General features: G+C 45.5%; 1 protein-coding gene across 3 annotated transcripts; it reads right to left on the bottom strand.

Annotated features, from left to right (window-relative positions):
* Positions 1-14,265: 14,265 nt before the first annotated feature.
* NUBP2 (NUBP iron-sulfur cluster assembly factor 2, cytosolic) lies at positions 14,266-27,736 on the bottom strand. 3 transcript variants are annotated; one of them, XM_073553637.1, is made up of 7 exons: positions 27,579-27,736; positions 26,243-26,361; positions 23,262-23,460; positions 21,609-21,763; positions 17,276-17,386; positions 16,107-16,176; positions 14,266-15,438 (listed from the first exon to the last, which is right to left on the bottom strand). In XM_073553637.1, exons 1-7 carry the CDS (start codon positions 27,592-27,594, stop codon positions 15,296-15,298), a joined length of 813 nt encoding a protein of 270 aa, XP_073409738.1. In that variant the 5' UTR covers positions 27,595-27,736; the 3' UTR covers positions 14,266-15,295. The 3 variants fall into 3 exon arrangements, with proteins under 3 accessions (XP_073409738.1, XP_073409740.1, XP_073409739.1); XM_073553639.1 differs by having other exon boundaries at positions 27,518-27,606; XM_073553638.1 differs by lacking the exon at positions 27,579-27,736 and adding an exon at positions 26,979-26,997.
* Between the last annotated feature and the right edge of the window lie 17 nt (positions 27,737-27,753).

Raw genomic sequence — 27,753 nt, 5'->3', positions numbered from 1 at the left:
AAAGAGCAAATAGTTGTTGGAATTGTAAGTAGTTTTTTCTGTGATGTGTTTGGGCAAGATGGGCTGCGGTTTCTCAGGAAGGTGAGGGAGTGCATGGGAGCTGTACATGGGAGAAGGAAGTATAGAGGGGATGATGTGTATGAGTCGTGATGGAGGAGGGATGGGGTGGTGAATGTGGATGGCAAGGAAACAGGAGGGTAGAAATAAAGCATATGGCTAAAAGGGAATGCAAAGTGTGGGTTACCTGATTCCTGCCCTGATTAACTGCTATGGATAACTGTCCAAACACATGCCAAAATCGGCATGATGCGTTACTTCATGACGCACCCCCAAATGCTGCAGACCACGTTCGAGGGTGCGCCATGAAGTAACGCATCATGCCGATTTTGACGTGTTTGGATGCGTTAGTATCATTGCAGCCAATGGGTGCGTTAACGCATCTGTTACATAGCGTTAGTGCCACTATGTAACAGATCCCGTTGAATGCAGGGCCATTAACGAAATGTGAACCTAGTATAAGTCAGGACTGAGGAGGATTCAGGACAACACTACAGGGAGGAGGATAGACGACATCAGTTGTTGCTGCTAAGGGCTCATACTCACTTGTGAGAGACTCGCATGATTCTTGTGCAAGTCTTTCGCATGAAAACCTGGCACTGCCGCCGGCACTGGGACCGGAGCGTGTGGTTACATGTACTTCTATGCAGCCGCCCCCTCCGGTCCGAGTGCCGGTGGCAGTGCCAGGTTTTCATGAGAGAGACTCGCACGAGAATCACATGAGTCTCTCGCAAGTGAGTATGAGCCCTAAGGGTATGTAATATAAAGTGATTTTAGACAAAACCTGTGGAGAGATCTAGGCCCAGCTCCAATCATTATATAGAGTTCAGCTGGTTTCACACTTGCATATTTTGGCTGCACACGGATCCGTTTTCGTCTCCATTGACTTCCATTGGTGACGGATGGGACTTGCGTGTGCGTCCAGTTGTCACCGTTTTCCCACGGATCGCTGTGTCTGCATATTTTATCAGATGCACAAAAATGCAACTCGTTGCAGTTTTGTGTCATCTGAAAAACACGCAGGCACAGGGAGACGCGCGGATCCGCGGCTACACGTCTGGAATTAAAATGGAGCTCTATGGAGCACGGATCCAGGACAACACGGATCCATGTGCTTCCGGGTGTAGGGATCCGTTTTGCGGCTCTGAGCATGCTCGGAAGAAGGGATGTGCTGTATGGGAAAGTGATGAAACTGTATGGGAACAGTATGCAGATATAATATAGACTATGTGTGCGTGCTGCTCTATCATACAGTGAAGGAAGGGCTTGTGCCCTATGTTATAGTGTGTTAATGTTAATAAAATGTATTGGGAGCATGTATGTAACATGGGGGCACCTGGCTAGGGGCTGCACGAGTGGGGCTGCTCTCACACTAGCGTTGTGGTACGGTGCGTTATGATGTGTAGCAATCCTGATGCATCCTAATCCAGATTACATCCCTATACTTAACATAGGGATGCACGGACATGCGTTTGCATCAGGATGCATCATGTGCACCAACACATATCAAAGCACTTACTAATTCACAAAGGACATTAACAAAAAATGCCACAATACATGCTAAGACTACAACCGAGGAGGAGCCGGGGCCTGATCAGAAGAGCTGACAATCTGAGGAAACAATGCTGGATAACGGTCTACACTGCGTAACTAGATCCTTATACAGGAGTATAACGAGGGCCTCACATTACAGGCAAAGACCTAGAACGATGACTGTGGAAAACGTACTTCTATTTAAAAAAAGAGCCGTTTAAGTAGCCGAATGAGCCGGACTTCCCATCACTAGACCAGTAGGATCGCTACTACCAATAGGTGGCGCTGTAGAGTAAAAGTCCTCTTTCTTTCTGAAGAGGCAATTTGCATCACTAGACCAGACATCTTCCACTCAAATTCAAATAAGCTTTATTGGCAGGACTAAATACACTTTAGTTTTGCCAAAGCAAGTGCACAAAAGGGAATAGGGATAGGGACTGTAGGGATGTTGGGTAGGGGTTGTAGGAAAGGAGGATGGGGGGGATGGGGGCAGATCCAGGATGAGGGCTGTAAGAGCAATGGATGGGGGCATATCAAGGATGAGGCTCTAGAAGTCCATGGCATAGGAAGGTGGATTGGGGGGGATGGGAGCAGATCCAGGGTGGGGGACATAGAAGTCCATGGCATAGGGAAGGTGGATGGGGCAGATCCAGGGTGGGGGACATAGAAGTCCACGGCATATTATACTTCTCTTTCTCGCAGTCTATGACATTCGCTCACATATTGCGCTGCTATCTCCACTGCTCTCTCTTCTTCCCCCAGCAGGATGTATGTTTTCTCTTCCTCCTTCATGGTGATGAAATCCGGTGAGAGATGTGAGAGTCTCCTGAAGTGAGTGTCCCTCACTGCTGAGTATTTGGGGCAGTGTAGCAGGAAATGGGTTTCGTCCTCCAGGGCCTCCAGGTCACAGTGTTGGCACAGTCTTTCCTCCCTGGGCTTGTAGCTCTGCCTGTGTCGGCCGGATTCGATGGCCAGACTGTCTGCACTGAGTCTATATCAGCTCAGGATCTTGCGGTCTCTGGGGTGCGGGAGTTTCTCCAGGTATGGGGCCAGTCTGTAGTCTCTCTGTAGACTTCGGTACATGGTCAGTTTCTGTGAGCTGATGATGTCGTTCTTCCAGTCACTGACATACCTCTCCTGGCCTTCATCTACCATTTTCCTGATTCCGGCTTTTGTCAGGTTACTGTGATTGGTGTTCTGGTCAGGTTGGGTTTGGGTGGGCTGCTCCGAGGATCCTGTTTTTTCTGTTTCACCTACATGTGTCAGGGCTTTATGGTGATGGGAGCTTGGATTGCTCCTATGTAGGTGAGCCCGGAATGACAGTGCCCTCTTTAGAACCGTTAGGTGTAGAGGAAATCTGCCCAGCTCGGCCTGGCAAGCACTGGACTCCGATGGACTTGGAGAAGGTGCTTGCAGAATTCTAGGTGGAATATTTCTGTTGCTGGAATCCCACCTTGACCAGTCTGGGTAGGTGTGAGGACCCCAGACTTCGCTGCCATACAGGAGGATTGGGGTGATGATAGAGTCGAAGATTTTTAACCAGACCCTCACTGGTGGCTTTAGATGGTGGAGTTTCCTTCGGATGGCATAGAAGGTTTTGCAGGCCTTGTCTTTCAGGGTTTCTATGGCTTGTTTGAAGCTCCCTGACCAGTGAATCTCTAGGCCCAGGTAGGTATATTTGTCCGTTCCTGTAAGGGCACAGTTGTTGAGGATAAATGAAGGGTGCTGGTCTGATTTTCTCTTTCTCTTCTGGAACACCATGATGTTGGTTTTCTTTAGGTTGACCGGTAGTGCCCAGGTGGAGCTGAATTTCTCTAAGATTTTCAGGTTGTCTTGGAGGCCTTTCTCGGTTGGTGACAGAAGCAGCAGGTCATCTGCATGCAGCAGGAATTTCACGTGCGCATCGTGTTGGGTGAGACCTGGTGCTGTGGAAGATTCCAGAGCGGTAGCTAGCTCGTTGTAAATGTTGAAAAGCGTTGGGCTTAAGACCCTGTCACACTAAGTGAGATCGCTAGCGAGATCACTGCTGAGTCATTAGTTTTATGACGTTATAGCGATCTCACAGGCGAGATCGCTATGTTTGACAGTGAGCAGCGACCAGCCCCCCTGCCAGGTATCGCTGATCGTGCCCGAAATGTCTGGACATTTTTTTGGTCGCTCATGTCCCGCAGCGTCGCTTGTATCGTCACGTTTGACACCTAGTCCAAAGACCTCGTTAGCGACTCACAATCAAGATAAAGGCGTGGATTTGCGTTCCCATTTCCACGCCTCCCTCTGCTCCGATTGGTGGTCACTACAGCGTCCTGATTGGCGGGCTTCCTTTTAAAGAAGCTACACATAGTAGCGCTTCAGCTCTTTGTTCCTGACCTGGGTTTGTCCTAGTTGAGATCCTGTTTGCGTCCAACGGCTGCGACTCCAGGCTCATCTGCTTTTCCATCTACGTTGCTTCTATAGCCAGTTTAAGGTAGGTATATTTTTGTGGTCTCAACAGCGATACCACATATATATTTATATATATATATATATATATTTTTTTTTTTTAATTTATTTTTTGTTTTAAACTCTTTAGAATTTTTGCTCCAGTTGTTTTGGTGGGAGGTTTTTTTTTTTTTTTCTTTGTGAGTACAAAGAGCCATGTATGGGCAGCCATTTTAGGCTGTATGAAGTGAACACACCCAACACCCTGTATTTTTCATTAAAATTTTTTTTTTTTTTTTTTCGTCGTATACCTTAAACAAAGTTCCATTCATGTTCATAGTTTGCTAAACTTTTTTTTCTCTTTACAGATGTCTTACAATAGTGAAGAATTTGTTCGGGAGATGATCGGGCTGTATCGGTCTCTTCCATGTCTATGGAAAATAAAGTCCGCCGAGTACAGTAACAGGATGAAAAAAAGGGAGGCTTATGAGAAGATGATTAGCCTCTTTCAGCGTCATAACCCTAGCGAGAAGGTGGACGAAACTATTGTTAGGAAAAAAATACAGTCTCTCCGCACTGTTTTTAAAAAGGAGTTGAACAAGGTGGAGAAGTCGAGGAAGTCGGGTGCCGGCACAGATGAAGTTTATGTGCCCATGCTGTGGTACTACGACCTCCTCGGCTTCACCCGCGACCAAGAACTTCCAAGGAAAACAGTGTCTTCCATGCGGCCGAATGTGCAACCTGACACACAGATAGAGAATGATCCAGACTCCCCTGTAGGAGAAGTAAGCATCTTCTTTTTTCCTAAAATAAGTTAATTATTATTTTGCATGTACATGACTTTTTTTATTTAAAAATATGTAATCTAAAACATTTGCATATTACCCACCAGTCATTGAAATTTGCAACTTATTTTCCATTCTTTGTTTGACGTAATTTGTTTTGTTTTCTTTGTTCACGCAACAGCAGCGTCTAGAAGAACAGGCGACGCAAGGGAGTGACGGCATTACTGAGATTGAACGTTGTATGGAGGACGCAGTTGAGGGGTCGAGTCAACAACCTGCTCCCCTTGCTGTATGTCAACGACAAAATAATGCGCGCAAAAGGAAGGAAACTTTGCCCCCGTCCTCAGACCTTATGTGTTTGGCCAACCAAATAATGGCAAGCTCGGCCATGGACAGCTTTGCCAACTTCACAGCTGATCGCCTTGCAAAGTTGGATGCTAACCAGAGGAAACATGCCGAACGCCTCATTTTTTAAACTTTGAGTGAAGCAGATTCCGGTCAGCTGGATGAAAATTCTACCGTAAAAAGATTGAGCGCCCGTGAGCTTTCTTGGCCACCTGCATGGACACAAACTCAAGAGCCACTGCGGAGCACACCAGTGGATGCTTTGTAAATATACTAGATAATTAAACCCTTTTTTTTCTTCTTAGTATTGTAATAAAACTTTACCTGTTTTTCAACTGTAACAGACTTAATTCTTTATTTTACTTTGTCTATTTTGTACAAATATGTGGAGCTTATTAGGAATGAAAAGCTTTATGAGCAAGGTTTTTTTTATTTTTAAATAGAGAAAACGCAACAACTGTTGATGTTTAACTTTTTTATCGCCTGGATTTTGGCAATTTAACAAATAAAACAACGACTTACATTAAAATAAAAAATTTAGCGTCTTCCGCCACGTTGTTGGGCCGCCGCCGCCCTTAACAACAACTGTTTATGTGTCTCTACTGCTTGTGTCACTCTCCTCAGTGACTCCAGGAGCTCTTCAGGTGTTGGGATTCCTATGGTGTGAAATGTTAAAAATTAACAATTCTAAACATGCAACATATTATCGGTATTTTTTTTTTTTATAAACTCTTACGGTTTCTCACTCCCTCCGCTTCTTCAGAGGATGAGGGGCTTATGTTCCACCCCGATCCCCGTGCATCCTCTTCGTTGTTTTCCATGGTGTCTGGCAGTGGCTCCGGCTCTTCTTCAGTGCCAACTTGGCTCTCAGTATCAGGAGGACAAAAAACACAATTATCAATTGCTTTTCAGGGATAACATTGGGGTCCGTGTGTCTGTGCGGGTACTATGAGGGTGGTTGAAGGTGGGAACAGGGTGGGACTTTTCAGGGACTATATTGGGGTCCGTGTGTCTGTGCAGGTACTATGCGGTTGTCTGCAGGTCCTGGGTGGGACTTTTCAGGGACTATATTGGGGTCCGTATGTCTGTGCAGGTACTATGTGGGTGGCTGCATGTCCTGGGTGTGACTTTTCAGGGACTATATTGGGGTCCGTGTGTCTGTGCAGGTACTATGCGGTTGTCTGCAGGTCATGGGTGGGACTTTTCAGGGACTATATTGGGGTCCGTGTGTCTGTGCAGGTACTATGCGGGTGGCTGCATGTCCTGGGTGTGACTTTTCAGGGACTATATTTGGGGTCCGTGTGTCTGTGCAGGTTCTATGTGGGTGTCTGCAGGTCCTGGGTGGGACTTTTCAGGGGCTATATTTGGGGTCCGTGTGTTTGTGCAGGTACTATGCGGGTGGCTGCATGTCCTGGGTGTGACTTTTCAGGGACTATATTTGGGGTCCGTGTGTCTGTGCAGGTTCTGTGCAGGTGTCTGCAGGTCCTGGGTGGGACTTTTCAGGGACTATATTGGGGTCCGTGTGTCTGTGCAGGTACTATGCGGGTGTCTGCAGGTCCTGGGTGGGACTTTTCAGGGACTATATTGGGGTCCGTGTGTCTGTGCAGGTACTATGCGGGTGTCTGCAGGTCCTGGGTGGGACTTTTCAGGGACTATATTGGGGTCCGTGTGTCTGTACAATGTGTACTTACCACGATGGGAGACCATCTGGGCACAGACACGGGCGATACGGCTGCTAGAGCGGTAGCGCAGATTTGCCAGCTTCTTTCTGATTTGACGTGTGGAGAGATCCAAACCAAAATGCCTGGCCAAGCCACGCCTAATCCTCTGCAGCACTTGCTGCTTATGGAGGACAGGGTGTTGGTGTGGCAGGGTGCAGGCATAATCGTGCTCATCTACTTCCTTGATGAGAAACCGCACCTCTGCATCTCCCCAGTGACTTGAACGCCGCCTGGTCGCCATTTTAAAATATGCTAGGTCGCAGTAGGGTCATAACACACGCCCACAACGCTACAGCACCACCCACATTTATCATTGACATGCGGCGGCTTCTCGGACGCTATAGCGTCTTAAAGGACCGCGATATAGTAACTGTCCGCGGGTGGGGGGCGCTTTAGCGTCCCGAAACCGAACCACTGTTCACACGGTCATATATTTATATTGTGTATAGAATATTTGTGTGTGCGCTTCTGTTTATGATTGTCTAGTATGTGTATTATTAGGTACACATTTGTGGTTTAGTGTTTCAATGTGTGTTTAATGCATTATTATGTACCTTAATATGTTTTGTAAATAAATTAAAACACCAAACAATTTGTTTCGAAGAAAAAAAAATCATTATTAAAACACTTATAAAACAATAAAGTAACACAATTTTTAAGCTCGGTACAAAAAAAAAAATAAAGTCACTGCTGATGCTGCCAAGCAACTGCGCCAGGACCATTAAAATAATGGCAATACTGTTCACGGCAGGTCTTGGCATCCTCGATTTATCTGCCGGGTCCTAGAGGTCGAAGGCCTGCTATTGCGGGTGCGGTCGAACGCCATTCCCCTAGCTGAACTTCGCATTTGTTGTGTCCACTGAGTCCATAAACCCGGGCGGGCAGTACGAACTGGAATCCCGCCGTCGGAGAAAGTTATGGAGCACACAGTAGGCCAACACCACCGAGTCAATTGAGTCCAGTTTCATGTTAATTGGCGTGTGCAATACTCGGAACCGATTGATCCCAAAGGCATTTTCAACCACTCAACGTGCCCTTAACAAGCGGTAATTGAAAATGCGTCTTTCAGCCGTTAGAGGTTTTTGGGGAAACGGTTTACGCAAATGCGGATGAAGCGGGAAGGCCTTGTCGCCGACAAAAACAAAGTTCATGTTTCCTCGGGTGTCGGAGTTTTGAGACAACTGAAGGTCAGAGCCAAATAAGCGTTCTCCAAAATGGATATGTTCCAAAACCCCCCCATTGGAAACCCTTCCGTTCATCCCGACGTCCACATAAATTCATACTTTGCGTTTACAAGGGCTATCAGGATCATACTAAAATAGCCCTTGTAATTGTAGAAATAGAACCCGCTGTTGGGCGGTTGTGTGATGCAGACATGTTTACCGTCCAAGGCCCCACCGCAATTAGGAAACTGCCAGAGTTCCTCAAAATCGGAGTCAATCTGTTTCCAATCCTTGTCTGTGGTTGGAAAATCCATGAAGCTGCTTAGACACTGGAAAATCGCTCTGCAAGTCTCCGGAATAAGAACACTGAGGAGAGGCCTTGAAATAGCGGCAGAGAAATGCAGGTCCTGAAATGAGCGCCCGGTGGCCAGGAATCTCAGCGTGACTGCCAATCTTTCATCGACGGGGATGGCAGCACGTATTCTTGTATCCCTCCTTTCAATAAGTGGAGTTATTAGCTCCAATATATAGATAAATGATTCCTCGGACATCCGCAGGTAGTTACGGAAATCGTGTGGATTTTTGTCCTGCAACTCTCTGACTAGCTGCATGTGTGACAAATCGGATCTCCTCTGCAGCCACTCTTTCGTCCACATCCGACGTTTTCTTTTGGCACGCCTCGCCAGGGACCTGGGCTTCATCACGACGGCGAGCTTCCTCAGCCAACAAGGCAGCCACCACAACCGAACACTGCGCCTTGTTCATGATGGAGCAAACTGCAAAAAATGAAGTTGAAATATTATAAAAAGTTAGAAAATAAAGAAATCAATACAAGCTATGTGTAATGTGATATTGCATACCGCCCTATTAACCTGGCATGGCTATAACGTTCTTTCTCAAACTAAAATGGCTGCCCATGCAATTGCATACCATCGCGGGCGTGTCAGTAACGTGCTTTTGACCAATATGGCTGACTATTCAATTGCATATGGGCATGCCTGTTACATATCCACCAACTAAAATGGCTGACCATATGAAAGGCGAATAACCAAAGCCCTCCCTCAAGTAGCGCAATATAGACCCCAAATATACATACCGTCAACACTGAGTAGGCGTCTGGATCCTGGAATCCCAGCCCATGAACGCAATTTGCACAGCCGGTGAACTCAACTAGGACAGCCGGTGAACGCAAATAGGACACAGCTGATTGCTACTAGGTTCTGCTAGCCAAAAGACTATCTGGAATCAACCCGTGAACGCTATTTGGACAGCCGGTGAACGCTAATAGGACACCGCTGATCGCAATTAGGTTCTGCTAGACAAAACACTACGTGTTCAGAAAAAACAATGAAATGAAGCGCTAGTGTGTCAACTTCTTTTAAATGCAAGGTCGCCAATCAGGACGCGGTAGCGTCCACCAATCAGAGCAGAGAGGGCGTGAAAAAAGGGAGCGCAATCCACGCCTGTGTAAATACTGCGTCACATAGTACATCCCTCATCGAGGTGTGAATCGTCAATGGAACACGCAATGTGACAGGGTCCCAACGACCACCGACATCGTTACAAAGGTCGCTATTATGACACGTGACACGCCAGGTCGTTGGATAGATCGGACTGTTTGACATCTCAATAGCGATCACATAACGATGCGGCAACGATCACTGTCTTGTCGTATCGCTGTCGGGATCATTGTAGCGTTGCTAGGTGTGACGGGAGCTTTAGGCTGCAGCCCGACTCTGCTGGAAATAGGCCGTACTTCTGCCGTTCACACTCACGCTGCAGAGGTTCTCGGTGTAGGAGCTTTTGATAACATCGTCTTTCCTCCTATTCCGCTCTCCAGCAGTTTCAGGAATAAGCCTGGGTGCCACACAGAATCAAAGGCCTTTTTAAAGTCCACGAAACAGGCATATATCTTCCCGTTCTTTGTATTGTGGACGTGGCTCTGAATGAGGCTGTGCAGGGTGTAGATGTGGTCAGTAGTGCGGTGGTTTGGCATGAAGCCAGCTTGGCTCTTGCTGAGGACGTTGTGCTCGGTGAGGAAACTGAGGATCCTCTTGTTCAGGATGCTGTTGAACAGTTTTCCCAGATTGCTGCTGACACATATTCCTCTGTAGTTGGCAGGGTCGTACCTGTCCCCATTCTTGTGGATGGGTTTGATGAGGCCTTGGTGCCAGGTACGAGGTAAGTAGCCGGCACTTAGCATAATATTGAAGAGTTTAACCATTGCAGCCTGTATTTCTGGTGGGCTGTACTTCAGCATTTCTGGTAGGATTCCATCCAGGCCACCGGCTTTTCTACACCTTATGGAAGAGATTCTTTCTGCTACGTCCTGCAATGTAGTAGGTGTATCCATGGGATTTTGGAAATTTTTTACTTTTTCCTCCATTGCTTTTAGTTTTGCCATTATGCTTTCCTGTTCTTGGCTTAGTTCTTCCTTCAGGATGTCTTTATAGAGGTCTCTGAAGTACTGGAGACAGATGTTGCCATTTTGGATATGGATGTTGTTTTTCTTGTCTTTGTGCCCATGTGTTTCCATAGTTCCCAGAAGGAGTTGTCTTGGAGGGTGTCTTAGAGTTGGTTAAGCTTGGTAGAGATGTAACTCTGCTTCTTCCTCCTGAGGATGGTTTTGTACTGCCTTTGTATGGTTTCATAGGCTTCTCTCAGACCCGGGTGGTTGGGGGTCTGTCTTTCTTGTTTGAGGCTGTTCTCAGGGTCTTCCATACGGCTTTATATTCTCTGTCAAACCATCCAGTGATGTTTTTCTTTTGGTCCTGTGGTGTAGTGACCACTGCATCCGCTAGGGGGCGCTGTATGGGTGTCCCAGGACAGGCGTATAAGCATTACCAGTGTCCTGATAGGAGTAGGGATGCTGAATGATCGTAATGTATCTCAAGGTGGGTGGCCTCGGGATGAAGGCTTGATTATGTGCTAATCAGAAGAGCTGATCTTTCGTGCCAATGTGTTAGGGAGAGCTACCTACAAATCCACTCAGGGGTGTGTCTGAAAACGCTGGTAGTAAAAGACTATGTGAGTGTGAAGGACCTGTGATGAGGTCATAGCCATGTGACCCGGTGGGCGTGGCTATGGACCATATAAGGTGGCCAGGGTAGGGCACATGAGTGACTGCTGGGACCCGGTTGGTCCGTATGAACGGTCTCGTCTGGGCTGACGTGAGACCGACTGAAGGAAAATGGGTCTGCCTTCCTGTACACGTGAGACGTGTGTGTAAGAGTTCCCTGGAGGGAATGAATGTCTGCACTAAGAAGCAGCCATGAGGTAAACCCAGACAGGGGATATAACTCTGAGGCTAGAGAGCCTGTGTACTGGACATTGCACAACCTGTGTGACCACAGGATAAGCAGAGTGAAGCTCTGTCATGGACGCTATGATGTTTATATGAACTTTCTGTTGCTGTTCCTGGTTTATGATGCCTAATAAACCGCATGGACTGTTGGAGTTATGTTAAGAAACCTGTGCCGGATGTGATTTATTGTCTGCCAAGCTAGTGTCCCCTATCTGAAATAATGGACACTTATGCTTGTTTTCACCTGAGCTAAAGGCTATTCCTTGTGTTATGTGTTGCTTTATGGGTTATGAAGCAATAAACCCTGTGAACTTTTAAAAGGAACGTGCCTCCTGATTGACTCCCGTTGCACCTGAGCGAGTTGAATCCCTAGTGTCTTGTAGTTGACTTTGTTAAGGTCAGTCTGGCCATTGCATAGAATACATTGTTGAGGTCTTGCAGCTTGACTCACTCCCTTTGGGTTAGGCTGGTACTCGTAGTTGTAGAAGTGGTGGAGCATCCGCTGTATTTCAGGTCTGCTGGGAGCTTCTTTATACTTTAGTAGAAAGTGATGACTAAACAGCAGCGACTCCTCTTTTATATACAGGAGAGATGGACCAGAGAGAGAACTGCAGAGATGACGCGCCCCAGGGCGGGGCTTACAGAATCTGCATTAGCTCCTCCCTTCCTCTGCTGATTGGCTGAGCACAGAACTGTTGGGAAGTTTGTTTTCTTGCTTTTTGTGCAGGTTTTGCAGCTCTTTCCAGCTCCTAATGTAATTCTGTAACTTCTCCGGTGAAGAGAAGTATCCCTAATACAGTCTATAGAAAAAATCCACGGATCACAAATGTCTTAAGTCATCTCCTTTCCAGATCACAGCGAAGTAATGAAATCGATATTTATAATATAAATGAGACCACACAGAATCAGACACCATCACCGATCCGAGGAGCAAGGGTCTATGATCAAAGAAATCCGCTGACTGCAGTTTGCTTCAATCAATCAGGTCGCTGCTGAAAATGCTGCTGAGCATTGAAATAAGCAACCTCTGACCCTTACAAGCCTTTTGACCCACATCAGTTCTCTCACTACCATCACTATTTGCTCAGAGAGTAAACTTATAGGTCCGGAATGTGCAATCCCAGGGACTCTTAGGCTGAAGTCACATAAGCATATAGTATCGGATGCGATATGCTAATGACACTAGGCCCAAACTCTGCTGTGCGTGAGCCAAGTGTCATGCTACTGTGCTTCAATCCTCTCATATAAAGGTAGCATAGGTGCGGAGAAGACAGAGAAAGTAATTTCTTTATCTTCTCCATTGCCATCATCGGTGCATAATCGCACTGCACTCGGATGACTTCCAAGTACGGTCCCATGTTTCGCACGCGCCCATAGACTTGTTTGGCTGTAGTCCAATTCTCAGATATGCTGGTAGCATGCTGCAATTGTTCTCTCATGCCCAATCGGAAATTAGGGTGTGTTTCCCACTAAGCGCATTGCCTGCACTTTGGAAAGCGCCACCCCCTTCTGTACGCGCGTTGATTCCAGATGTGCTCATTGAACACATGCGGTATCACCGCATCGCATACCTAGACCGGGTTATTTACCTCGCGGAGACTGAGCGTCTCTGCAAGGTAAACAGACATGCTGCGTTCTAAAAAGACGCGCTGCATGTCCGGTTTTGTGGGTATGTCACCCGTGTATTAGGATGCATAATGGAGACGAGATTTCATAAAATCCCCTCCACTATGCTATAACATTTGGACGCTGCGGATTAAATGCTGCGGCTGTACGCAGCGTTCAATCCGCAGCAAATCCGGATGTAATACGGCCCATGGAAACATAACCTTAGAAAAAAATTGCAGATCTGAGCTGAATAAGCTAGAATAACACAGATCTGAGTGCTATGTAATGTTTTATCCCATAGCACTCAGCAGTGTTATATGCCAGTGTGAGCGAGACCTTATTTTCACACTACTACCATCCATAAACGGAGGTAACATACAGCTGTGATCTGGTAAGGCAGGTTCTAGCAGTGTAATAAAGCAGGCGGTGCAGCTGTTACACTTATCACACAATACAGTACACAGGATATTACTGGAGAGGCAAGAAAAGTTCACTAAAGCTGTGGAGACCAGAGGCCAAGAGCAGCGACACTAAAGAGATAACCCTTCATCAGATGTTGTGGTTAATATAATCTGCTGTATGTGGGCGATGCTATTATTCGGTAACTTACTGCTGATTGGCTAACGGAGCTGCTTCCGTTCTTAATCTTCATGCAAAACGTCGTCTCAGCATGATGAGTGATTAAAGGTTGCTTGTCTTCCTTCCATACAGAAGCTTCTGCGTTTCTCTGATTAGGGGGAGCAGTATCCGCTATCTGCACTACAAGGCCCAGCGACTCTGATCACTGGATAGTGAGAGTACCCCATTATCCAAATACTGGGATGTGTCCCGTGTGTCTGACCTGGAGACGGTTACATTACATTTTTTTGGCAGATTTCATCACAATCAGAATTTTGGGCGATGTACTGGCCCGGGAAATATCCTAAAAGCGACATTTTTGGGCAGATGAATTCATCTACTTTACCGAGCAGATCCCTCCATATTTTGCTGATCATCTCCCCAGTAGTTTATTCCTGAAATCTATGTAGAGATTAATTCCACAGAGTCAGCCAGGAGGTTCGTGATAGAATGTGATCGTACATTTCCTTAGTAAAACCTGGGCTACGAAGAAGCGGCTTCTTCCAATTTATCTTATGTCCGGCTGAGTGCAGGGAAGTGACCGGCTTTATCCATCAGGACTATGAAAGATTGCTGAGTAAGAGATAATGAGAATAGCATAAGGTGCGATAACGACCCTGGACATTAGTGACTAGCCTCCTACCAATATGGGGGAAGAGATGCTGGTAATAACAGCAGGAGTTGGCTGTATAAAAGGCATCGGACATGTATGGTGCAGGCTTGGAAGGGTTTAATATAATAAAGGCGACTAAGAAGATCACATTCCTCCAGAAAAATCACAACAGCTCAGCACAGTATAAACACTCTGAATGCATGTTTGCAGCAGGTTAATCTAATGCCAGGCAGACAACTTCCTGTGTGACAAGACAGTAGTGAAGACAGCATCATTCCCACCTTCAGTGTCAGGACATCAGGACTTAAAGGGAAGCTGTCACCAAGAATAACGCTGTTAACCTGCAGATTAACCCCATATCTGCAGGTTAACAGAGTTATGATGCTGTCCGGCGTCTGCACGCAGCCAAATGCACAGGGGAGAAAAGCATCTTTATTGTCTATACAAGCATTCGGTATTCAGTCATAGAGCGTGACTGAACCAGCGCCACCACTGCCGCTGAGTATACATAGCGGCCGCTGTAACCGCCCCCCCGGCACTGACTGACAGCCGGCCGCAATGTAGAGCCAGGGTCAGTCAGGGCTGGTTTCATGGGTACAGCCACTGCTCTGTATGCTCGATGACTGAACCAGCGCCACCACTGCCGCTGAGTATACATAGCGGCCGCTGTAACCGCCCCCCCCCGGCACTGACTGACAGCCGGCCGCAATGTAGAGCCAGGGTCAGTCAGGGCTGGTTTCATGGGTACAGCCACTGCTCTGTATGCTCGATGACTGAACCAGCGCCACCACTGCCGCTGAGTATACATAGCGGCCGCTGTAACCGCCCCCCCCGGCACTGACTGACAGCCGGCCGCAATGTAGAGCCAGGGTCAGTCAGGGCTGGTTTCATGGGTACAGCCACTGCTCTGTATGCTCGATGACTGAACCAGCGCCACAACCCCCCCATGACTGAAGGCTGGAGGGGAGAATAAAGAGAATTTTCTCCTCGATGCATTTGGCTGCGTGCAGGCACCGGGCAGCATCATAACCTTGTCAACCTGCAGATTAACAGCCTTACTCCTGGTGACAGGTTCCCTTTAGGTATGAAAATATATATGACAAGTCCTCAGATCTCAGAAATCTTCATGGTCAGGACCCCTGTGTAACACTGGCCAGGATCTGCTGAGCAATGCTTGTGATGGAGGCATATGCTGCACTCTTGGGGAACTCCTGCATAAAGTCTTTCCCCTCTTCTAGACTTTGGGTCAGAATGGGATCAAGCGGGACACAACCTGGAAGGAGAGAAGATGTATTATTAGAAACAGATTATTTGTAGAGTGAGCAACACAGTGGACTGCTTGTCGTAATTTTGATAAACAGATTCCCTCTAAGTACATGACAAAATATTTATGATAGATAGATAGAAAAGACAGATGGCAACACAAACTTGAGCAGATTTTGGGTGCAATAATTCCTGCGTAATGCGGAAGTCGAAACGATTTTTCCTTGAACTGGAGTGCGGCGTGATTTTTTTTCTAGCTAGCTAGACAGACAGACCCACACATTATATATACACTCCTGCCATACATTTTTGCGCCTCAGTGTGTGCACGTATATATATCCCTGCTGAGTTCCTTCAAAAATGAATTGTAAGTACAGGTACGTGGAAGGATTGATGAGAACAAGAAGTGGTCACCAAATACTGCCGAGATTTAGATTTCTCTTATGTTCATTCCCTTTGCATTTTGTTAATTGATAAAAATAAACTATTAACACTTCTATTTGTGAAAGCTTCTTACCGTCTAGAACTTTTTCCGTACCTGCTTAAAACGTTTGCACAGCACTGTGTGTGTATAGTGTATTTTCCCCCCATATATCCCCAGGTTACGCGGAGATTTCCTACATATCTGCACAAAAGAATGAAATATAAACTAGTAATTTTCAGGGATTTTTTATTTACCCAGAAATGGCACTCCGGCGTGTCTTGCTAACTCCTCACCGCCTCCTTTGGAAAAAACATTGGTACATTCCTAGGGTGACACAGACACACCTTGTATAAGACCAGTTACTCAAAGCTCTAATAGTTATAACATAATTACAGAATATGGCAGAAATGTCAGAACATCAGTAACTATGCTAAGAACAGGAGTCCCCAACCCATCTGCCCAATGTGGTGGCCGCTAGAGATGGGCGGACACCTGGATGTTCGGGTCCGGCCGAAAAGCTACAAAAAGTTCGGGTTTGGGTACCAGAACAGTACCCGGACCACATTCACTTGAATGGGGGGCCCGAGCATCCAGTGTTTGCCATGCTGTCATGTGCATAACAGTGCAGCAAACACTGCTTCTGATCAGCGGTGAAATCATCCCCGCCGGTCAGAGAGCCGCGGTTCCCACGCTGTCAAAATACAGCGTGAGCCCTCAGCTGTGATTGGAGGTATACAGTTTACCTCCGGTCACCGGTGTCCGCTGATGGGACTACAGCTCCCATCCTCTGACACCTGCAGCCGCTAATAAGTGAGAGCAGGAGCGGCGGATGGAAGTATTCTTTCATTCATCCTGCGCTGTAAATAAATAATTTAAAAAAATGACATGGGTTCACCTGTATTTTTGCTAATCATCCAGGCAAAACTCACAGCTGGGGGCTGCAACCCTCAGCTGTGAGCTTCAACAAAGCTGGTTATCAAGAATAGAGGGGTCCCCACGCTGTTTTTTAATTAATTATTTAAATAAATAATTTAACAAAACAGTGTGGGGTCCCCCATTTTTGACAACCAACTTTGCTAAAGCAGACAGCTGGGGGCTGGTTTTCTCAGGCTGGTAAGGGGCCATGGATTTTGGTCACTGAAGCGGTGTTCCCAGAAGGGCTGAACTGCAGTGACCTTGGTGAGATCCCCGCTAGCAGCGTGAGAAAAACACACATACACCCAATGTTCGGGCAGCCAAACCCCAACAATAACACAGAATTCCTGGTGAAGTCCATGTTCGTTATCCGTCCCCGAACAGTAGGTGTTCGGTACAGACGCAGAACTTTAGTGCTTGGGTTCGCCCATCTCTAGTGGCCACCACATCAGCCATACAGAGGGGCAGCCAGGTACATTTATCTACATATACCCGCTCTTCAGCTCACCGTACAGTGGGGACAAATGAATCCACTCATGTTCTCCACTATCCCAACCACCGGAAGTGCCATCTTTTTGCAAAATGTCAATTCACGTCTCACATCTCCAATAGATACTGCCTGAAATAACACAGATGTCAAGAGAAAATCCCAACACAGAGAATATCAAATACAGAATGGAGAAGTCAAAGGATAATTAGGAATCTGTGTAAAACTCTGGAAGGTTGGAAGGAGGTATGGTGGCAGGCACTTTCGTGGAAACAGATCAATACTTACAGTTAGGTCCATATATATTTGGACAGAGACAACATTTTTCTAATTTTGGTTCTAGACATTACCACAATGAATTTTAAACAAAACAATTCAGATGCAGGTGAAGTTCAGACTTTCAGCTTTCATTTGAGGGTATCTGCATTAAAATTGGATGAAGGGTTTAGGAGTTTCAGCTCCTTAACATGTGCCAACCTTTTTTTAAAGGGACCAAAAGTAATTGGACAGATTAAATAATTGTAAATAAAATGTTCATTTCTAGTACTTGGTTGAAAACCCTTTGTTGGCAATGACTGCCTGAAGTCTTGAACTCATGGACATCACCAGACGCTTTGTTTCCTCCTTTTTGATGCTCTGCCAGGCCTTCACTGTGGTGGTTTTCAGTTGCTGTTTGTTTGTGGGCCTTTCTGTCTGAAGTTGAGTCTTTAACAAGTGAAATTCATGCTCAATTGGGTTGAGATCAGGAGACTGACTTGGCCATTCAAGAATATTCCACTTCTTTGCTTTAATAAACTCCTGGGTGGCTTTGGCGTTATGTTTTGGGTCCATCTGTAGTATGAAACGACGACCAATCAGTTTGGCTGCATTTGGCTGGATCTGAGCACACAGTATGGCTCTGAACACCTCAAAATTCATTCGGCTGCTTCTGTCCTGTGTCACATCATCAATAAACACTAGTGACCCAGTGCCACTGGCAGCCAAGCATGCCCAAGCCATCACACTGCCTCCGCCGTGTTTTACAGATGATGTGGTATGCTTTGGATCATGAGCTGTACCACGCCTTCGCCATACTTTTCTCTTTCCATCATTCTGGCAGAGGTTGATCTTGGTTTCATCTGTCCACAGAATGTTCTTCCAGAACTGTGCTGGCTTTTTTAGATGTTTTTTAGCAAAGTCCAGCCTAGCCTTTTTATTCTTGATGCTTATGAGTGGCTTGCACCGTGCAGTGAACCCTCTGTATTTACTTTCATGCAGTCTTCTCTTTATGGTAGATTTGGATATTGATACGCCTACCTCCTGGAGAGTGTTGTTCACTTGGTTGGCTGTTGTGAAGGGGTTTCTCTTCACCATGGATATTATTCTGCGATCATCCACCACTGTTGTCTTCCGTGGGCGCCCAGGTCTTTTTACATTGATGAGTTCACCAGTGCTTTCTTTCTTTCTCAGGATGTACCAAACTGTAGATTTTGCCACTCCTAATGTTGTAGCAATTTCTTGGATGGGTTTTTTCTGTTTTTGCAGCTTAAGGATGGCTTGTTTCACCTGCATGGAGAGCTCCTTTGACCGACTGTTTCCTTCACTGCAAACCTTCCAAATGCAAGCACCACACCTCAAATCAACTCCAGGCCTTTTATCTGCTTAATTGAGAATGACATAACGAAGGGATTGCCCACACCTGTCCATGAAATAGCCTTGGAGTCAATTGTCCAATTACTTTTGGTCCCTTTAAAAACAGGGTGGCACATGTTAAGGAGCTGAAACTCCTAAACCCTTCATCCAATTTTAATGTGGATACCCTCAAATGAAAGCTGAAAGTCTGAACTTCAACTGCATCGAATTGTTTTGTTTAAAATTCATTGTGGTAATGTCTAGAACCAAAATTAGAAAAATGTTGTCTCTGTCCAAATATATATGGACCTAACTGTATGAGATCTTCAATTAATTGTGATATCTTCTTCTAATACGGGCAAATTATATGTCCGCCAGAAACAGAGAAAACTTACTATAGTGCCTTCTATAGGTGGAAAGTCAGATTTTAAGGGGAAGGTGCCACAATTTTTAATTTTGTGTTCATAATTAATAATTATAGAAATCAATTATTTTTTAATACAACATTAAACGTATCACTTTAACAGTTTTTATTTATCAATTTTTACTTCAACCACTGGGGGCTGCCATTTGCATTTGGGTGTGTGTAAGTGTCTGAGCGTAACACACCTCCAATACGACAGCCCATGGGCCGTCCGACCACATCTCTTGTATTGAGACTGCTTCTCCTGCTGTGATTCGGGCACAGCCGCTGTGCTGTCTACAGGTGTGAGAGGAGATCACGGCCATCTTGGTGTAACCCGCAGTATATGACGCCGGCTCCACTTTTCACCTGTCGTTGGCGACACTGCTCAGTGTGTGCGATGACTGGAGCTGCTGGGGATAGGACGTCTGGGTTGAGGCCATCACAGCCTGTCATCAGTATTACACTACAGATTGCGATTACCGTTCACCAGTGTCCTGTTCAGGGCACAGCAGGGAAGTCTTTACGCTGCTCAGAACACACTGATAGGAAGGTGCTGTGGGTGGGAACACAGGGAAGGTGTGTAGAAGCGTTTGTTTTGTTTCTATGCATTGAATATATGGGGAACATATACCAGGATGGGGAAACCATACACCAGGATCCACTATATGGGGCCATTACACTGTGGGGAACTATATGCTGTGGTGTACTATATGAGGCCATTATACTGTGGGGAACTATATGAGGCCATTATACTGTGGAGCCACTATTCAGAGGGCAGCGTGACTCAGCGACTCTGAGGAGCGCTGTAGTTACTGACGTCACCTCTGTTCAGAGCCGCTGGGTCTCGCGGAGCACAGCAGGACCCACAGTGCCTGCTGCTACAGTCTACAGAGCTACCTTCTCAGAACATGGCTCCAAAGCCTTTGGACGTTGGATTCGGGGATCATGGTCGGTACGCCATGGACTATTTTGGACCTGCAATGGGAACTTCTTGTTTTCTAATCAAATTGGTGAACGAGGGACAGTGTCTTGTCTTTATTTCTTTCTATATTTTTCAGGTTTCAATATATGGACTACGGCGGACCTGCATGGGTTATTTCATTGAAAAATAAATTGGTAAACCAGGGGAAGTGTTTTTGTCAAATAAAATTTATTTTTCTGTCTGTGCTTTTTTCCATTACTGGGTTAGTAAAGGGGGTGTCTGATAGACACCTTTCCATTACTAACCCCAAGGCTGGATGCCAGCTGTGATTTTTGACAATTCACAGCTGTCATCAATCCAACTACCACTGCACCAGGGTACTTAGGAAGAGGAAGAGGTGGGCCACATGAAAGGCACTAAAGGGTGCAAGTTTATTATATGTACCGGGCTTGTGAAATTATATGTCTACATGATGTCTATCTATTCATCAAAGTGGGGCCATTATACTGAATGATGCACTAAGTAGGGCTTATTGGACTATATGGGGAATCTGGCGGGTTCAATAGGTCAAAAAATACTTTGTAAGAGCATGAAAGTTATAGAGATATGCTATTCCGTGAACCCACTAAACATATTTTTTTTTTTGGGGGTAGGGCTCAATTGTGGCAATTATTGTGTGACCCTGCTCTATCCACGTCTATGGGAGAAGTAATGTAGTGGATGGAGCGGGGTCACACATTACACGGATTGCTCACTTAGAAATGTGTTACCCCCGCTCTGTCCACTTCTATGGGAGCAGTGGTGTAATGTGTGACCCCACTCACTATATATCAATGGGAGTAGTAATATAGTGGACAGAGTGACACCCCACACTACATATTGCGTATCTAATCCCATCCAATGTGATACACTCAGACGAGTTCAATATGTAATTCCATCATATGATAAACTTCACTTAGCCCTGTATCTAATTGCAGCAAGTGATACACTCCACGTATCTAACCCCAGCTTATGATACAGGGAGCAGCACCAACTAACAGAATTGGTGCTGCCATCCTTCCATTGTACTTGTCCGTATCACTTTGCAGTCACCAACAAAATGGCTCCGCTCTGTGATCCTAAACTTCATCCTCTTATCCTGTTGCAAACACCCAGAAGGGAAGTAGAGGAGTGACCTCACACACTTGACCAGACCCCGGCCACATTTACTGCATGTCGTAACTTGAGTTAGTTGGACAATAGGATTTCTCGCCTCCTGCGACCGCTGATAATTTAGATCACGAGAGTGCTGCAGCCCATCAGCCACTGCTGATTGTTCATAGATGCACAGCTTTTCTCTGCATAGAATGCTTTTTTTTTTTGTTCGCACTATGGTAGAAAAAGATGCTAGCTCAGATCATAAAGAAAAGAAGTACCTGAGGAGTGGTAACTAAAATAGCTCCCATTGGGTTGAAAGGCCTTAGTGCGTCCACAGTGGAGATGTGTTCATCGGAGGTTCCCGGTGGAGTGTCGACAATAAGAAAATCCAAATCCCCCCAGGCCACGTCACACACAAACTGTTTTATCAGTGCTAGATGATGAATAGAGACAATCATCCTTGATATCATTGTGAGATAGCTATGAGATGCAAGACATGCAGCATATGGTGCAGATTAGGACAGAATTGGCTATTGTAGACATCTAGATTAGATTTCGGAACATCTTAAAACATCTGGCACAGCCCTAAGCAAAGATTTCTACATATGCTTTGAATATAAATGACATTATCAAGTGGTGTGTTCCAAAATATAAGGAAGCATTCACATGCGACCGTGTGCGCTGTTAAACCACCAGCAATCGGCAACATTTTTGCCAGTCGGCAATCATTTACTTGACTGTTAATACAGGGAGACCTCGCTTCTGAGGAGCACAGAGCGGTCGGTAACAGATCGTTCCGTGTACATTTTTTTGTTCCCAAGTGGATTTTCAAGCAGATTACACTCAAATCTGTAGTACAAATACCCTTCAAGGACTCTAATAAAAAGCTCATTCAAAATTTCTGTGAAAAAACACAACTTTAGTGCCGACAGTGCTGTTTCTCTTGTTTTGACCCAAAATGGAAATAAAACAACATGTCAATTATGGAGGCATTTTGGCCAGGGGGAAAAAAAAAAAAAAAGATAAACAATTTGCATAGGGTATGTACACACCGAGGGCCTGATTCAGCCAAGTTGGGCGTTGTTCACGTTGGTCTCGATGGGGACGTGTGCTGGGATAAGACATTATTCTTAATGAATCTGGAGTGCCTGACAAGTGGTGTGCTTTAGCAGAAATATCACTCCAGTCAGGGACTGGCGTGAGATTTTTGACATATGGAGTGCCAGTGCTCGTTATCAATTAGACGAGCTGTTGCGTCACACACCCCGACGCGCTCCACCCTGCCCCAGTTCCGCCAATTCAGGGCAGAGCAGTGCACCTGCGCGGGATCCACGACGAGAAGCAAAGAAGTGGACGTCGCCGCTAGAAGATGGTAGGTGCCGGACCGTGACACCCTCCAGACCCGGACCGCCCCCGGGCGAGTATAATATAACTCGTTTTTCTTATCTTTCAGGTTTCATAGGGGGCTTATCTACAGCATTACAGAATGATGTAGACAAGCCCATGATGGCGGTGCCGGCAGCTGATAGTCCAAAAATGGGGTGAGACTCCCTTTAACAGGTGACTAATATGAGTAAGTCACAAGAATACTATATGGGTAAGTCCCTATATGGTGCTAATTATGTGAATTTTGCTGTGGATTTAACATAAATTTCTCCCAGTATTGCCAGTGGAGAAAATCTGTAACAGAAATGGAAAAGCAGGGTCCATTTCCAGGCAGATAATCTCTATCCACCTACAAATTTTCCATGCACAAACATGTAGGTAAAATCTGTGGCCTTTCTGTCCCGGGTGCACCTGTCCCATGTGAGCAGTCTTATGTCTATGAATGTCAGATCTCCTGCTGCTTATACTAAAGAGAAAGCGGATTTATCTACACAGTGAAATCTAGCGTAATTATCTACAATGAGGAAGTATAGGAACCTCCATACCGTTCTTCTTAGGTCCCCTCCACACTACAGCATCGTCAGGGCGCTCCAGCAGAAAACCAATAGACATGAGTGATACACTCTTCTCCTGGTCCACGTACACCGGTACCCAGCCACTGTCACATTGATGGACGTCCTGACCATGAGCATTCAGCATGCGAGGTATACTGGGCCCACACAGATCTACATCCAGTAAGCCAACCTACAAATAAACCAATACATCAGCCATAAGATATCACAGTGTAAGGACGTACTCCATTTTTTCATTTACACATGAGACTGCGAAAGATCTGGTGAGATTCAACCATTCATAGTAATGTCTAAGCACCGGTAGCATATAGCTACCAAAGGAGGCAGAGGGTGCTGTTGCTCCGGGCATCACTCTCTGAGGGGCACACTCGTAAGTACGCTACTTTTAACTGTATTGGTGCACACAGCGTGTGGATACAGTTAAACCCTCCGGCAGAGCAGTGAGACATGACCTCTCTGCATTGCCACACGGACACTATCGGACCCGTGAGTCAGGGGAGGCACGTTGCCAGCACAAGCTTCAGCTGACATTCCCTCTCCCATCATTCCTCCTCTGCGTCTAACATATCAGAAGTCACTACATGGCACCCTCTGTGCTGATTTGTTTGGGTGCTCAGAGAGCTTGCTGCAGAGACATGAGCAGCAGAGGAAAAAGGAGGGAGTGCATTATACTGTATAGAGGCCTATGGGGAGTGCAGTATACTATATGGAAGCCTATGTGGAGTGTATTTTATTGTAAAATAGCATCGTAAGGGACCTCCAGTGTCATTGTGTTTAATCCCCTGCTCAATACAGGTTTCACTAAACTATCTCCGACGTATGTCCAGTCTCTGTTTGAACACTTCCATATAAGGAGAACTCACCACCTCTTGTGGCAGTCTGTTTTTCTTGCCCAGACGTAGAATCCTACATTTGTCCTTGTTAAATACCATTGAATTAGTTGCTGCCCATTGTTCAAGCTTATCTAGATCCTTCTGAATCCTTTTCTGTTTTCTCTAGTGTTGGCTATCCCTCCTGGCTTTGCATGGTCTGCAAATTTGATTAGTTTATCTTCAGTTCCTTTATCTAGATCAATTATACAAATGTGGAACAACACTGGGGCCAGGACAGAGCCTTGTGGTACCCCACTTGAAACACTCTTCCAATTGGACGTGCAGCCATTACCACTCTTTGAGTACGACCTTGAAACAGTTATGAATCCACCTAACCATAGCCTTGTCAATCCCATACTTGATCATTTTATCAATAAGTATAGTATAACATACTTTATGAAGTGCTTTGCTGAAGTTGAGATATACTATATGTACCGCATTTCCCTGACCCACCCAGTCAGTGATTCCATCATAGAAGGAAAATAGAGGCTTATGAGTAGCGCATTACACTGTATGGAGGCCTATGGGGAGTGCATTATACATGTATAGGGAGCCTATGGGGAGAACATCATACTGTATGTAGGCCTATGATGAGTGCATTAAACTGTGTTACAGGCATATGGGGAAAGCACTACACTGTATGGGGGCCTATGGGGAGAGCATCATACCGTATGGAGGTGTATGATGACTGCATTATACTGTATGGGTGCCTATGGGGAGTGCATTATACTGTATTGCAGGCCTATGGGGAGAGCATTACACTGTATGGTGGGGCCTATGGGGAGAGCACTACACTGTATGGTGGGGCCTATGGGGAGAGCATTACACTGTATGGAACACTATGGGAGTGCATTATACTATATAGAGGCTATTTAGGGGGTCATCATACAATGTGGGGATTACAGTGAGTGGACCATCATGCAGTGTGAGAGCTAATGTGGGGTCTTTGATGGCTCCCACACTTTACAAACAGTTTGAGGGCTATTAAGTGGTCAGTATAGTTTCCAGCAGAGCATCATTCTATGTAACGGGGAGCTTTAAAAGAGAGAGACTCGAACCATTACTAAATATTTGGTGCCATTCTTGTTATTTGCACAAGACATTAATAGATTCTTAAGGTTTGTTTTACCTTCTAGAGGGCACACAGTATCACACCATAGGTGCAGCAGGAAAAACAGTTTGTGAAGGTTTGGGATAGACGACGACGGCGGCGTCTGAAATGTGAAAAGTCAAATATCTCTTTGTTGTGATCTTTGCAGATGAGTCCTGGCCAGAGAAGTTGTCATGTCGCTCTGGGCCAGATGGAAAAGACGTGAAAAGTGAGCGACTCCATCAGAAAGAACGTCAGCTGAGAGTTACTACATGTAACTGTAATGTAATCTCTTATATGTTCAGCAGGACTGGTATCCACCGCTATATGGTAACTGTATGGCGATATCAGTGTTGGTCTTTAAATAGAGATTTTCAGTAATAGCGCAGTCATCTGCTCAAATCGTCCTGCATCAACTATTCGGAAGCGCCACCATAGTTGTAATCAGGGTTACCTGGTTAGGGGCCACTCAGAAGTCCCCCCCCCCGCCCCGGACCAAAAGCCTTAGCTACTCATCTGCCATGCTCAAAAGAGTCAGATACAATCTGATTGCCCAGATTATCTCACCTTTTTAAAGAGGTGCTGTAGCTAAATATATGTTCGATCCTTCCTTAATCTCACTTTAGTGAAAATTCTGCCTTGGGCCAGTTTCATTCTTGACCCCATATTTCAGCCAAGTGTCCTGATCCAACTGCAGGTTTAATGGCCTGAAGTGACAACATCACAGATTTCTATAGTTGTGTAATTTCAGGTCACTGATCCCGCGGCCAGGCCAGGACAGTCTGCCACCAATCTGCTTGTGATATATGAGAGATATAAAACAAGCTGGTTTCTAGGTATTGCCTGCCTGGCAGTCCCATCAAAAAGACTATGGTGGTGATAAAATAATGATACACAAGAGTACTCATTGCAACCAGACGTGGGTCAAAGCCGTACTGAATCTGGTAACAGCCATGTATACAAAACTGCAGACGTTACTATGCGACACTCGCCTTCTTCCCAGCTTGACGCAATGCCAATGCAATCTGAGTGGAGATGGTACTTTTGCCAACACCTCCTTTTCCTGACAATACCAGGATAATATGCTGCACACCTGCAAGATTACTGCCATCTGTAAGGAGACATATGTAAACAAGTATATTAGAGATTTAAGATATTAATCCCCCAAAGTTGAATATTAAAACCTAATTTTACTCAAAGAAAAAAAAATAAAAATAAATATATATTTTAAAAAAAAATATTATATACATATATAATGATAATAAATAATTGCAGATACGCCCCGTTCACACGCTCAGTATTTGGTCAGTATTTTACATCAGCATTTGAATTCCAAAATCAGGAGTGGGTGATAAATACAGAAGTGGTGACGAGTTTCTATTATATTTCTCCTCTGAGTTCCACTCCTGATTTTGGCTTACAAATACTGATGTAAAATACTGACCAAATACCGAACGTGGCCTAAAACTTAAAATCCCTTCAATGACACATTGACGGGTCCAGGAATTTGATTAAATTACGACTGGCCCTATAGAATTGCTATTTTGCTAAGGCCTGAGTCATACAACTGACTTGCAAAGTTAGAAAAAAAAATAACTACAAAATACGTAAAAATCTGAATCACCCTCTTTTTTTTCTATCCAAAAATAAACAGAATTTTCACACCATAAAAAAAAAAAAAATGTAAAACATAATGGAGGAATTGAACTCTTTCATAATTTCACCCACCCTTTTTAAGTCTCTTGGAAAAAAAAAATTAGCTATGTCCTTAAAGGGGTTGTTCCATTTCACTAATAATTTGTTGCATCTTGTATTAAAAACAAAAACATACGCCTGTTCACCTTCCCCAGGTCCACCGGCAAGGCTCCGCTGCTGCTCCAGGTGACAGGTGCTGGCTCCTGTCACAACAGCTCAGCAGCTCTCAGTGGGAGGATTCCAGTGTAGATGGAGCCACTGAGCTCAGTGATTGGCTGCAGCGGTGCTTTGCCACAATAGGTTAGATCCTGATGGGAGGGTGAGGATTCTCTGGAAGGGTTGCTGGAATCACTTTGGGTGCACTTTTCTAAAAGCGGAAAGCCCCTTTAAATGCATGTGGACTCATTATAACGCTAAGAGTGGCGCTGTTCCTTTAAAATAATTAAATACAATGGAACAGTATTACAGCAGCTTAAAGGGACAGATCAGTAACTCGCAGTCACCGGGGATTCTACAATGTATGGGCAGAGTGCCCCTTATGTAGACAGAATCTGACCCCAGAGACCACCTACTGCATGCAGAAGCCACAATAACATGAGGACGAGAAGCGACCCAAGACCGAGAGGAGCTCACCGGGTGCGGGATCCATGCTGGACACTCACTTCCGGATACAAGTAGACGGGCATCAGCGCCCTCCAATCAGCATCAAGTACACAATTCTATTACCACGCCATTGGCTGGTTCCACTAACGAGTTGAAGAATGCAGCATTCTATTGGTGTAAACTACTTGAACCAATCAGATTTACG

The sequence above is a fragment of the Dendrobates tinctorius genome, unplaced genomic scaffold, assembly GCF_039654945.1.
Source record: "Dendrobates tinctorius isolate UK_male_01 unplaced genomic scaffold, ASM3965494v1 ptg000202l, whole genome shotgun sequence".
Classification (NCBI taxonomy): domain Eukaryota; kingdom Metazoa; phylum Chordata; class Amphibia; order Anura; family Dendrobatidae; genus Dendrobates; species Dendrobates tinctorius.
Note: the sequence above shows the minus strand (reverse complement) of the source record. Positions and strands in the feature narration are given on the sequence as shown.